The following is a 13,617-nucleotide window of genomic DNA, read 5'->3' as shown; positions in this document are numbered from 1 at the left end:
TCGTAATGTTTTGTCACTCGCATCCGCGGTCGTCTGGTTAACACCGGAAATTAGTCCCGCTTAATGTAATATTGAGATCCCACACTGTTTTCCCATCAGCTCAGCCCTCCGTCATCTGCCCCGAAGCCGCGACGAGCACTACTTTTCTCCGATCGAGAACAACCCCTTCCTTCTTTTTAAAAAAAAAAAAAAAACCGCGGAAAGTTTCGTTTTTTTTTTTTTTAAACTCTCATCCCCCTTGTCGATTTTTTGCCAAGTTTAACTTTCATATCGCTGCGCATCGAAGTCAAACTCCGCCATATTCGTCCCCCTGCCACCACGCCCGGGAGCTGCTCGGCTGGCCGGCCGGCGGGGGGGGTCGAACCCTCGGCCTCACTTCACCCCCCCTTCCCGCTGGGGGGAGGAAAAAAAAAAAAGAAAAGTTGGAACCGAGGTAACTCCGGCAGCCTTTCGCAACTTCTGCTTCCTTATAGCCGTTTCTCGGTCGCCTCTGGGTTGGGAGGATAAAGGAGGGGAGGGTGGGGGGGGTCGTTTCGTTTCTCCGCGTTCTCGCGAGATCGATAATCGATCGGAAGATTTGTTTTTATTTTTGTTTTGTTTTTGTTAGTTTTTCCCCGCTAGCTTCATCATCCGATATCATGTATCCTTCCGCGTGTGTGTGGTAGAAGGTGTCCCTCGGGAGGAGATGACCCTGAGCTCCGTGGGGACCTGCTGCCTCAGCCCGGAGGCCAAAGAGGCTCGCCGGATCAACGATGAGATCGAGCGGCAGCTACGCCGAGACAAGAGGGACTCCCGCCGGGAATACAAGCTCCTGCTGCTCGGTAACTTCTTCTGCTAGTTTCTTTATCACTACATTTCCCATCTGTCTTATCTTCAGCATCATCATCACATCTTTCTCTTCCAACTTCTTTTTGAAGATTTTTTTTTTTTAAATTTTAAAAACATGGAATAATAATCATCTCCCCAATGGTAGAGTAGCCATGGCTACATAAGGAGGGGGTTAGAAATAACACAGGGGAAGTACTGATGTGGAAATATATTTTAGACTTTTGTTGCCCATTTGTCAAATGTGTGTGTTAAAACTTGAAAGTGGCTCAGCGCATGTTTGTGTTTCTGTTCTGCATTTCACCGCTGAACGTAATCCCATCAGAGCTTGTTTATAATTATCTGTAATTCTACATCATGCACACACACACACAAACTAGTCTCAGCCGGAGGATAACCGAGACTAATCTGCATCTTGGAGCCCGGCTGTTCTGAATCTGTTGCTTAACCCCTACTTACTGCAGCAAAGACATTATGTTGTTAGGTTTATTACTTTTCTTTACAGTTTAGAAACGTAACTTATGGCTGCTGATTGTGTGGCAAAATCTGAAATGATTGACATGAAGAAACTAAACGAAACAAGAGTGTAATTTGATAGATGAATCACTCTAAGAATACGGTCTGTCACGCACGAGGGAAATATGGCTATTTCTTTCGAGCGCTTAAAAAGACATAGAGATTCCTGATTTAAAATCAAAACCTTAAAACCGCATGGGCTGAGAATTGGTCAGCAAGATTTTAATCCGCTTATTTTCCAAACCCCTCAGTAGCGGTGGATGTGTCGGCCTACATGCAAATGCACATGTCAACATTATTACGTGTCAAATATCTGATCAGATTTTCTTGCACGGAATTTTAATAGTCATTAATATAGCCGTGTTTTCATGCTCAGCTTGATTTATTCATTTCAATAGCAACCCAACATCTGTCTGTCCTCGATGTGGACAGGAGCAGCACTTATTTATGACTGCTCAAATGTAAATGCGGTCAAACATGTGTTTTTGATTTCGAAAATAAGGGGATGGGAGATTTTCCATTATTCTGTTATAGGTAATATCCAAGTACAGGCAGATTTATGAAATGAAATTGTGAACTTCCAACGATCAGTCTTGACCCTCAAAGCCGAGTGTCGGAAAGTCTCCACAAACATCGGGCGGTATGTGGAGATTATTATCTCTGTTATATCTTATTATCCATTATATTGCCTTAATCGCGCGTCTCCGTCTGTGGCCAGGAACCGGTGAAAGTGGGAAGAGCACTTTCATCAAGCAAATGCGGATCATCCACGGCCGCGGGTACTCGGATGACGACAAGAGAGGCTTCACAAGGCTGGTCTATCAGAACATCTTCACGGCCGTGCAGGCCATGATCCAGGCTATGAAGATCCTGCAAATCCCCTTCAAGTGTGAACACAACAAGGTACAAGGGACAGCTGTGTTTTTGATACCTTACACACACTTACCATCCTAGGCCGAGCGTTTGCGAGGTTCGCCGTCAGCCGCTGCCAGGGCTTCGGTTCGTGTCATTGTATATTCACAGTGTAGTAATTCACAACCGTGTTTAGATTTGCAAACCCGCTGCCAGAGAGTCATTTGTCGAGCAGGCCGTCTTCTGGAGACTACTCGTGATGTTACCCCGCAAGCATGTACGGGCAGGCGCTTCGGAGCCAAACACCAGTAAAAAGACACGAGAGAAGGTCGCTGTCATCATGTAGGAATTTGTCCTTGTTGCACCAGCGGCAAGAGTTTATTAATCACACACGTTTGCACGTTCCCGCAGCCACGCTATGGGACTTCCAGGTAAGCGCGAGGGCTTACTTCCCGTCTCCCGTCCTCAGGGTGGGGGTTGTGGATTGTTATGGTTCTGTCGTGACTATTTTGAAGAAATAAGCAAGCCCAAGTACACATGATGATTCAAGTTCAAAATCACTCAGAGGCCCCCTTTTTTTTTTTTTTTTTTTTTTTTTTTCATTTTACAGATCTGAAAGCTATTACATTAAAAAGCAGCATCACCATTTTTATATCTGCCATTTTTCTTTTACCACTTTTTGATGTTCAAAGTAATTTCTGACAGATCTGTTTCAGATTTAATTGAAATTTTTTTTTATGTGATTTCTGATATTTTCTATTGTTAAATTTCACACTGGATTGTTTTTACCATCAAGAGGATTCATTTAATGAATCCAGAATATTTTAAATATATTCGTACCAGAATATTTTAAAAATCAATAACATTTGTCAGAAGCTGACGAGATTTTTAACGGACTGAATCAACTTCCTCTCAATGTAAAGATAAAAAGTATATAAACTGTTTGTATATTTGAAATGTTACAACATTATTGTCTCTCCATTGTAGTAAAAGTAGCATTGATTTATCTGCTTTAGAGAATCAACATTCCCAACTGCAGATGTTAATCATTTGTTTGGATATGACAGTAATAATAATAATAATAATAGTAGTATAATAATACATTTTATTTGATGCATCTTACTCTTCAGTCAAGGACGTTGTGCGGACACACATACACAAAGCGGAAATTTAAAATTAAACAAGAAAAATAAAAACAATACAACTGAGCAGTTGGCTGTTTTAAAAAGATGAGAAAAGAAAGCTGTTTCAAGACTGACTTTTCTATTTAGTTTCTTGCTGTTTTTCCAGCATCACAAACATGTTGGAAGCCAGTGCCGGTCACATTTTCCGATCGCTCCCAAAATGACTGTGCAACGCTAAGAATTACACGAAGAAGGGCTACGATATTTTAGTTTCAGACGTCCAGGCTGCGCCTAAAAACGGTCTTTTTATCAGTCGTTTTCTCTCTTTTCCCGTCAGCAGAATCCCTGTCACCTCCTTGAGGCTGCTTCCAATCCTCTAATTACAGAGTGCACTTCCTGAAACCAGAGGGAGCGAGCGCACATCCGCCAGAGTAGCAAACCGACCCGCGCCTTTCTGGGTGTTTTGCTCTGAAAATGTTTTCTTTTTTAGGTAAATTCGCATCGCAGTGCATCTTACGTAGTTCAGGCCTGTGCAGAGTTGGTCTAAATCCGTTTTATCCAGGAGGCTCGTAACACACACATACACAGCAATAGCATTCACTACAAACTAAAAAGTGCAAATGGGCTTTGTGGCGCATTTTTGTTTACAATCAACATTATAATGTAAACATAGTTGTTACAAAGGATGCAACTTAAGACAACGTATGATACATTCCTCGGCTATCGTTGGTTCAGGGAAGCAGTAGGACAATCGATGTTCGCTTTATGTTACAATGTGGTGAAAATTCAGGTTGAAGTCAGGGGGGTTCGCTCCATGTCAATTGCCCGTTTAACACTCCGGCCAGGGTGGCCGACCGCCCGGGAAGTCGAAGAAAAAGAGGAATTGTGAAAGATGCCTGCCGGAGGCGAGTGTGTCTCGACCGCTCCCCCGCAGGCAGGAGGTCACGTGCACTTCAAGGCCAGCTGACGTAGGATGTGACAGATTCCCAAGGGCTCAGGGCGAGCGAACCAGGAACCAGGGATGCACTCAGAATATTTGAAATGCAACCCGTGTGTCCAGGGACTGTCATCAGAAAAGGCTTCTACGTGTGTGTGTGTATATATATACATATATATATATATATATATATATACATGTGTGTGTATATATGTATGTGTATATACGTGTATTTATATATAAATTGTTTTAATATATACTTGTATATACAAAATACGTATGTATTCATACACAGATATTTATACATTTATACATAAACACACACACATATATATATATATTCATATATCAATATACACACACATATACATATATATTTATCCATGTATATATGTGTGTATATGTATGTATGTATGTATATATATATATATATATTTGTGTGTATGTGTGTGTATATATTTATATATATTTATATGGATATATGTGTGTGTGTGTATATATATATATACATGTATATACATATAAATATATATTTGTGAGTGTGTGTGTGTGTGTGTGTGTGTGTGTGTGTGTGTGTGTGTCAATGCCCTAGTTTGAAAAAAAAATCTCATTTCCTCATTTCTACCTGTGGAACTACTTTAAAATACCATTTCCACATGTTTGAAATCAAATATAACTAAACATGCTTGTCCCCCTATGAATACATTGCAAGTTGATCTCAAATAATTTAATGGGACTTCTTTTAAACCTGTTTTTTTATCCTCCTCCAGTGGTGATTTCCCTTTTCCCCTTCAAACACTAAAAAATATTTTCTCATGTCTGACACAAGCATTTGAATTAAGTCTAAGCTATTTTTTGATGCAGAAAGTTGAGTGAGAACTTCAGGACTTTTGATTTTTTTTTTTTTTTTTTTCGCTCATGGCTCATCCATGATTGGTTAAATGCTGAGAAATAATTTCCCGCAAGGGATTAATAAAATAAAAAAACAAATAAATATTCCATTCTTTCGACAAATCGTAATGTTTAGGCTGCTTTCATGTGAGATGTGCCTTGGGGGGTCATTTCTGGACTCAACACACAGATGTGCTTGTGAATATTTTCTGCAAACGGGGTTACGATGACACGGCCCATCCCGCGAGTGTCCCAGTCCAAGTTGGTTTTCCTGAGAAAAAAAAAAAAAAAAAAAAATCCCACAGATGTCGTACATGTGATTAGTTCTGCGAATGTTCGATTTTGCCATTAACGCCCGCACGTCGTGGTGTTTTCCAGGCGAATGCCACCCTTATCAGCGACGTCGACGTGGATAAAGTGACAACGTTAACAAACCCGCACGTGGACGCCATCAAGAGCCTCTGGGCCGATCCAGGAATTCAGGAATGTTACAACCGGAAGCGGGAATTCCAGCTCTCCGACTCGGCCAAATAGTGAGTGCAAACAAACAAACTCCCCGACGATACCGAAGAGTTTTGACCGGCGCGGTCGCGTTCGTCATTTATGCCGAGATTATTGTCGAAAGTATCGAGTCATGACCAATTCCTCCAATTTCTCACTTGGGCTCTTCGTTCTTCTGTGTCATTATCTCATCGTCCATTTGTGTGTTAATAGCTATCTAAATGACCTGGACCGAATTGCTGACACTGCTTATCTGCCAACACAGCAGGATGTCCTGAGAGTCAGGGTTCCCACCACAGGTATCATAGAGTACACCTTTGACCTGGAGAATGTGGTGTTCAGGTTAGTCTTTCTCCCTTTTAAAATAACTAAAAATTCATGTTTGTTTGTCAGTGGCGTTTGCTCAACGTCAAACTAACGGAGGACCTTCCAATGTGATGGATTTTAACGCAAAAAAAAAAAAAACTGCGACGTGCTTATTTTTGCGAAAACGTAGATTTCTGTCATGACGACGCGTCTGAAAAGCGAATTAAGGTACATTATCAAACCCCCCCATATATTTAGTTTTTGTTCCCAAATAACAATAGCTTATTTGTGAAAACACGCTACTATTTGTCGGCCTCAGCCAAACTACGCCGCTGAGCTAGCTAAATCTGTGAAGTCCGATAAAGGATGAAATTGCTCTTTAACACAAGCGATTAACAAAAAAAAAAAAAATATATAGCGAGGCTTTCTCCGGCGCCGGTCTGACCTTCGCGCAGACGCTTAGCTGCCAGCGATAGCCACAGATTCCGGCACTCCCACACGATATTTAGTCATCTCGGCTGTCCATAATACAGACCGACCGGAAAAAGCGCGAGACGACGGTAAAGCGGAGTTACAGTAGAGTTTCATCACGACGCTCGCACAGTTCCAAGCACGTAGATGATACAACATGGAAATGGAAATCACGCCAAGCTCTGTAGAAACAACTCACTCGGGAATTATTATTCCCCTGTTCGGTGGAGAGTCGCCGGATGGAGAGAAATATCCTTTTGCGCAATTAGATTTGTGCAACCATCTAATGAAAATCAGTCTTCCCGTAACACTGATTTTCGCATTGGCTGCACTGTAAAATGTGCCGCTTAAAAAGAAAATAGTAAAGTTAAGCCTCCGAAAACGATAAGGTTTTTGTTTTAAAGGACTATGCTGTTATTTGTTCATGCAGCGCATGTAGGAATTAGATAATAAGAACGCCCGTCTTACTAATCTTGCATTTAGCGCTGAAATTACAGGAGAGGAGCCGTTGTTCTGCTCAATTTAGCTCCTGGTTATTGTTTTGTAATGGAGCATCTAAAATTATTGTTGGCTTGTAAAATACCGAGGGGGCACTTTGTCGTGGGCGGTCCGAGAAAAGAAATCGGCGAAATCCATCATTTCGCGGCTTTTATTTTACAGCTTTGTAAAAGACACACAGAAGACCCCGATATTTCAGCGAGCGCGTCCACGGGCCGCAGCACCTTTTACCGCTGCTGGATGGTTTACCTTTAAAACTGATACGGACGTTAATGGTGTCCGGAGAATGAGTTCCCACGACCTCTTCTTAAGGTCCACCAGGGAGGTCAAAGCATCCGCTCCTCTGCTCTGTACAAGGATATCATCAAAATATTGGACGGACTCAAGTCTTCATGAGATGATGGATTGCTTGATAAGATATTTAAAAAAAAAAAAAAAAAAAAAAAAAAAAGAACAACTTTATTTATACCGAAGGAAATTGTTGTACCAGAGTTACAAGAAAAATATAACAATAATAAATAATAGTAGAAAATTGTATAAACAGTAAAAAAAAAAAAAAAAAAACTATAAAGTTGCTGAAGTAACAAGTGAAAACTATAAAGTGAAGATAAGGGGTGCACAAGAGTATGAAAAAATATTGTACATGTAGCTGTTATGAAATATTGCATGGTTATGAACATATATACAGATAAATTATTACAATTTACAGTAAGAGGGTGATTTTTTTTTTTTTTTTTTTTGTAAGGTTTAACATTTTAAGATTTATATGAGGGGAGAGGAATTAAAAAGTATTTACAGATATATTAACCCTCAACGAACATATAGGCAGTCGCTGCTTTTTTCTCTGGTTGAAAATAGTTTTATAAACTGCCACCGTCCCGTCGATCAAGTTACAAAAGTGGACCGACGGAACCATAACATCGTCCCGATCTTGCCGCATATTTTGCAGGGTTTTTGCGGCGTTTGTTATGAGCGTGAGACCGGTCTCTTAGATTTCTTCCTCTTCTTGTCGCTTCTCTTTCTCTTCTTCTTCCTCGCCGGCAGACTTCATCATTTCGTTGATGTTGTCGTCTGTCAATGGATCCAAACGGCGGTTCATTTATAAAATGAATTTTAATTTAATTTTACTTTTTTTTTTTTTTTTTAGGCTAGAATATGGATATTTTGTCAGAAAAAAAATAATCAAATTTTGCCCCCCAAAAATGCTAAAGCACAATAAATCGCAAGAACAGAATTACAAAAAAACCCCGCTAATAGCGAGGGCATGAGCAGAACCGCAAAGTCGCGAGGATCCGCTGTATTCTGGCAAAATAGTGAAAATAAAATAAATAAATACGTCTTGATGTGCGTATTTTTCTCTCTAACATTAACCTCATTTTAAACAGTGCATTATTTTCATGCATCCTTTGCATTTTGGTTCACGTGTTGACGAGTTCACATCACAAACAAGCATTTATATGATTTACAGAAATGCAGAAAGGGAGGCGGGGAGGCAACATTCTCTGCCAAAATTTAATTTTTTTTTTTTTTTGTGGTTTTCATTCTTTATTGGGAGTTCATGTTTTATAACCCAAAAAACGTCAAATATTGCCCCAACAAAATGCTAAAGCACAATTAATGGCAAGAACAGAAGTACAAAAAAAAACCCTAATAGCGAGGGCATGAGCAGAACCGCAAAGTCGCGAGGGTCCGCTGTGTTCTGGCAAAATAGTGAAAATAAAATAAATAAATTCGTCTTGATGTGCATTTTTTTCTCTCTAACATTAACCTCATTTTAAACAGTGCATTATTTTCATGCATCCTTTGCATTTTGATTCACGTGTTCACATCACAAACAAGCATTTATATGATTTACAGAAATGCAGAAAGGGAGGCGGGGAGGCAACATTCTCTGCCAAAATTTTAATTTTTTTTTTTTTTTTGTGGTTTTCATTCTTTATTGGGAGTTCATGTTTTATAACCAAAAAAAAAAAAAATCCTACACAGAGAACCTTTCTTCCTGCGGTTAGATGACGGAGCGGTCGGGGCCGCGACGCCAGGTTGTTTCATGTCCTAAACTTGTCTGCAGAATGGTGGACGTGGGCGGCCAGCGGTCGGAGAGAAGAAAATGGATTCACTGTTTTGAGAATCTGACTTCCATCATGTTCCTGGTGGCGCTCAGCGAATACGATCAGGTCCTCATCGAATCCGCCCATGAGGTGAGCTCCCAGGCTCTGTCTTTAAATGTTAAGTTGATCTCTCCCCCACGCACAATTTTTATTTTTAACACCGTAGCCTGCAGAGACGCAAAAGCCGCGTCCGATCCGTCGAAACTTCTCTGACCCACATTTGTGCGATCCGCCGTCGTCTCGGTGCGAGGGCTTGACCCTCCTTCTCCGCAGTGTACAGAGTTCACCTGCAGGAGGAGCTCTTTAGTCGCTCTGCTGTGCAAAGCGTACCTTTCAGTCGGGCTCGTTCACCTGATGAAATCCGAGTCAACCGAATCCCCCCCCCCCGGAAAACAATCACCGCTTAAGTGCCGCTGTCTAATATTCAAATCTGTATCTGCATACAAACGGAGACGCGTAACCGCTGTTTACTTTATTCGTTCCTTCTTTTTTTTTTTTCTTTTCGAGAATCGAATGGAGGAAAGCATGGCCTTGTTCCGGACCATCGTCACCTACAAGTGGTTCGAAGAGACCTCGTTCATCTTGTTCCTCAACAAGATAGATTTAATGGAGGAGAAAATCATGCATTCGCATCTGGTCGATTACTTCCCCGAATACGACGGTGAGAGGAGGGTTTTTTTTTTTTTTTCTTCTTCTTCTTCCGCGCTCTTGAATAAGAAATGACAGAAGCGTAACAGGCGCTTCGATATGGATTTGATGGTTTTCGTAGCCGAGTAACCGCCCGAGAAGAAACAGCTCAGCTCTTTCTCTGGAGATGAAACGTACATTTATTGATGCAAACACAGTTTATCCGATCGCGCCGGTTTTCGCCGCTGCAGCCTCGTATCTAGCAACAGATAACTGCACGGGTGCAGGATTTGTCAAGGAAACACAGAAGTGACGGTACGGGCATTTCAGTTTCGTGCTTGTAGCATGATTTTAGCCGGCGTTGACCAACAATGCTGAGCAACACAGTGTGCAACGGATTTTAAACTTCTGTGATGATCGCCGGAACTGTCCTATTATCCACCAAATGAAGGAAATCTCAGCAGTTGTTATCTCAATGCAACTGCATGTCACTAGCTGCACTTGATCTCATGAAAAGATTTCCAGTATCAATAGAGAAATTTAAATGTATTACAAAAGGGATGAGAATTCAAAAAAATCTGCAAGAAATTATGACTATCTCTGAAATTCTACAAAAAAAAAGCAGTCTGTTATTAGCGTCTGCAAAAAACTGAAATAGTTAAATAACTTACCTTAAAATGGATTTGAAAAATCAGCAATTGACAAAAAATTTGGAAGAAATTCCATGAGATTTGAACAGTCACCTTTGCAGAGCCGGTAGTTTTTGAAAAGGTCTATTTAGTTTCAAATGTGCATGCAGGTGCATGTTAAATTAATTCGATTCAATTTATATTTTGAAGTAATTAGGCTTGAAGGACAATGGATCTTAAACGCGGCAATTACAGCAGAAAAGCGTCGATAAGAACTGACATTCAACTTTGATGACAGAGAACGCCATCGAACTTTGCGGCGGCGGCGGTAATTTAACTCTGTGGATGCAGAACGCTGTAAAAACCTCACCAGAGCCGAAGGGGAAAAAAAAAAAAAAAGTTAAGGGAGCTCATGAGGCTGGTCTTATTTTTTTGGGGGGATTCAGCAGCAGAGGAGTTTGAGAACTCCCCGCTCCTGCTGCATCCGTCACGTCGTTCAAGGGCACATTTGGCCCCTGAACGACGTCCCTCATTTGTAAATGGCTGATCGTCCCGTCGCTTTATGGCGGTCCCATTTTAATGTTCCAAAATCCATTAATTTTACGGTGACTGGGTGTCTTTTATTCCGAAACTTTTTTAATCAAACCTCTTAAAAAAAAAAAAGATACAACTGTGACTTTCAGCTTTTTGGTGCATGTGTGTGTGTGTGTGTGTGTGTTTGCTTCCAGGTCCTCAGCGGGACGTCAAAGCGGGACAGGAGTTCATCCTCAACGTGTTTGTGAGCCTGAATCCAAACAGGAAAAAGTTGATCTACTACCACTTCACTTGCGCCACGGATACGAACAACATCCGATTTGTCTTCCGCGCGGTCAAAGACCACATCTTGCAGGGCAATCTGATCGGCTACAACCTGGTTTAGACGGCGAGACGGACGGGCCGCCGTAATTTCGATCTCCTCCTCGCAGAGCCGGCGGTCAGGGTGAGCTCCGCGGTGCTTCGGTTAGCATCACGATGCTAACCGAACGCTATCGCCCAAAACAGGAAATAGAGGTTATACAGAGCCAAACGACTGCACTACTGATGTATTTTTACACGTTTCCGGTTAGGCACTTTGAAAGTCTCCAGTCGTAATGAAGTGTGTCCTGACAATTAAAGCGCCGCCTTAGCGAGGAGTCCATTACGGTACTGCACTCCTAAAATTTATGGAGCTCTTTGTGAATTTTTTTTTTTTTTTTTGGGGGGAGAAGTAACGGGCGCGGAGAGTCGACACGAGAAAACGAGAGAACCTTGCGATGTTTAACATAGACTAACTGTATTGAAGCACCTCACACCTTTAACACAAGAGCTTGATCTCTTTTTTTTTTTTTTTTTATTATTATTTTGTATTTTTACAGGTAAAATCACTATAGATGTTTAGTTTGTGTCCTCAAAGGGAAGCGAGTCACGGTTTACACTAATGACACATTTAAGGGAAGCGGTTATTATTTGCACAGTTTTCGTAACGTCGGTGTTTGTGACAACTCCGTGTATCTTTGTGCGTCGCGTCGTTTCTTAAGTTTTAACTCCCTTGTCATTATATATTTGTAACTACTCACATTTCAATGGAAAGGAATGGAATAGAAAACACTGTGTTCCTTCAAAAAAGAAATAGCGTGGTCCCAATCCACACATTACACGTTGTATTTTATTCAGATACATTAGCGGTCCTTTTTTAACGGTCTGGTTTTGTTTTTTAGTTAAATTGCATTTGAACATCCCCTTATTTTTAATGAGAAGGACCCCCTCCCTGTAGGATGAAGCCGTTCAGAAAGTGTTGAAGACATATTTGTGTTTAATGATGTCTCAGGCTTTTAACTAAAGCGTTCTGGATCTAGACTTAAGAACAGAAAACTAACAAATAAGCGGTAATAAGGCGCCGGTTACACGACCTTTGTCTCGTGCCATATATAATTAGTCTAATTCGTGTGGCTTAATACTCAGTAATGTTTCACTGTTGCCGCAGTGTCTGGTTACTTTGCACTCTTCAGTGTTAAAATGTGATTGTTTGAATAAACAGATGTACCACTGAGCCTTTTTCCGTTCAGGGTTTTAATTCCCGGCCTCGCTTCGCTTCTCCACTTGTTGGTTTTCCCGGCAAGTCTGTCCGTCCGCCGCCGGCAGCAGCTCTCCTCTGGAGGATCTCTCCTTTTCTTTAACGTCGTACGCCGGACTATCCTGCACGGGGAGGTGCTGAGAGTAATGTGCCGAGAGATTGTGGCGCCGGCGATCTGCAAAGATGGATTAAAGTGGTGCCGAGGCCGCAGGGAAGGTAATATTGACGGTACCTTCCACGTGGGAATCAGTTCGGGCTCAGGCCTGCACACTATTTGTCGAGCCGTGTCTTGGCCAAAAACATCACCTAAAGCTGGGGCGCCCAAATATTTTGCAAAGAGGGTCATATTTGGTGAGATGAAAATGTTAGGGCTGACATTCAGCCATTTGAACCATTAAATGCAAATTTAATTTTTTGTATTTTTTTTATTTTATTTTTTAAATTATTTTATGTATAAATTATTATTATCATTAAAAAAATCAATTATTGAATTATAAGTTATTAAATGTATACTTTTTAATACTTTTTAATTGTTATCAATGGCATACTTTTTATGTCAAATTTATTTTTTTGTATTTTTTTTAAATTTGTTTATTTTTTTATTATTATTTTATGTATAAATTATTATTATTATTAAAAAATAAATTATTGAATTATAAATTATTAAATGTATACTTTTTGATACTTTTTAATTATTATCAATGGCATACTTTTAATGTCATAATACAGAACACAAATCTATATATTTTTTTTACCCCAATCACTCTTCTTTTTCTCTTTTTCTCTATTTTAATACCAAATAAAATGAGGACAGAGTCTGGAAAAAACTTTTCAAAAGAGTAAACCTATCTACATTCATTTGAAACATTACATATTATTCACTATTAAATGCTCACTATGAACTAATAATATTCAATGCAATTTATTTTTTATTGCAAATGGTAAAATTTTCATGTCAACACAGAACATAATGTATAATAATCTATAATATAATATTAAATGCAAATCATATATTTTTATTACAAATGGTAAAATTTCCCTGTCAACACAACACAATTTATATTAATATATAATGTAATTTTAAATGCAAAGTATACATTTTTTATTGCAAATCGTAAATCGTTCATGCCTCAACACGGAACACAAATCTAGAGTTTTTACCAAAATTTCTCTTTCATATTTGAATACAACATAAAATGAGGAAAAAGTTTCAGAAAGATTAAACCTATCCAGGTTAATT

General features: G+C 40.1%; 1 protein-coding gene across 1 annotated transcript; it reads left to right on the top strand.

The window, feature by feature from the left end:
* The first annotated feature begins 254 nt into the window (after nt 1-254).
* LOC147230959 (guanine nucleotide-binding protein G(q) subunit alpha-like) lies at nt 255-12,353 on the top strand. The gene is made up of 8 exons (XM_086151932.1): nt 255-433; nt 666-821; nt 2,060-2,244; nt 5,524-5,678; nt 5,860-5,988; nt 8,990-9,119; nt 9,537-9,690; nt 11,014-12,353. Exons 2-8 carry the CDS (start codon nt 686-688, stop codon nt 11,202-11,204), a joined length of 1,080 nt encoding a protein of 359 aa, XP_086008058.1. The 5' UTR covers nt 255-433; nt 666-685; the 3' UTR covers nt 11,205-12,353.
* The last annotated feature ends 1,264 nt before the right edge of the window (nt 12,354-13,617 follow it).

The sequence above is a fragment of the Fistularia commersonii genome, chromosome 9 (genome assembly GCF_037954325.1).
Source record: "Fistularia commersonii isolate RoL2024-O1a breed Wild chromosome 9, RoL_Fcom_v1.0, whole genome shotgun sequence".
NCBI lineage: Eukaryota > Metazoa > Chordata > Actinopteri > Syngnathiformes > Fistulariidae > Fistularia > Fistularia commersonii.
Note: the sequence above shows the minus strand (reverse complement) of the source record. Positions and strands in the feature narration are given on the sequence as shown.

What these genes read in the sequence shown, in the direction of transcription:
- LOC147230959 (XM_086151932.1), top strand. Translation starts at nt 686, where the DNA reads ATGACCCTGAGCTCCGTGGGGACCTGCTGCCTCAGCCCGGAGGCCAAA. An exon ending in ATACAAGCTCCTGCTGCTCG is followed by an intron (nt 822 to 2,059) that starts GTAACTTCTTCT and finishes GTCTGTGGCCAG; the next exon opens with GAACCGGTGAAAGTGGGAAG. An exon ending in TCAAGTGTGAACACAACAAG is followed by an intron (nt 2,245 to 5,523) that starts GTACAAGGGACA and finishes GGTGTTTTCCAG; the next exon opens with GCGAATGCCACCCTTATCAG.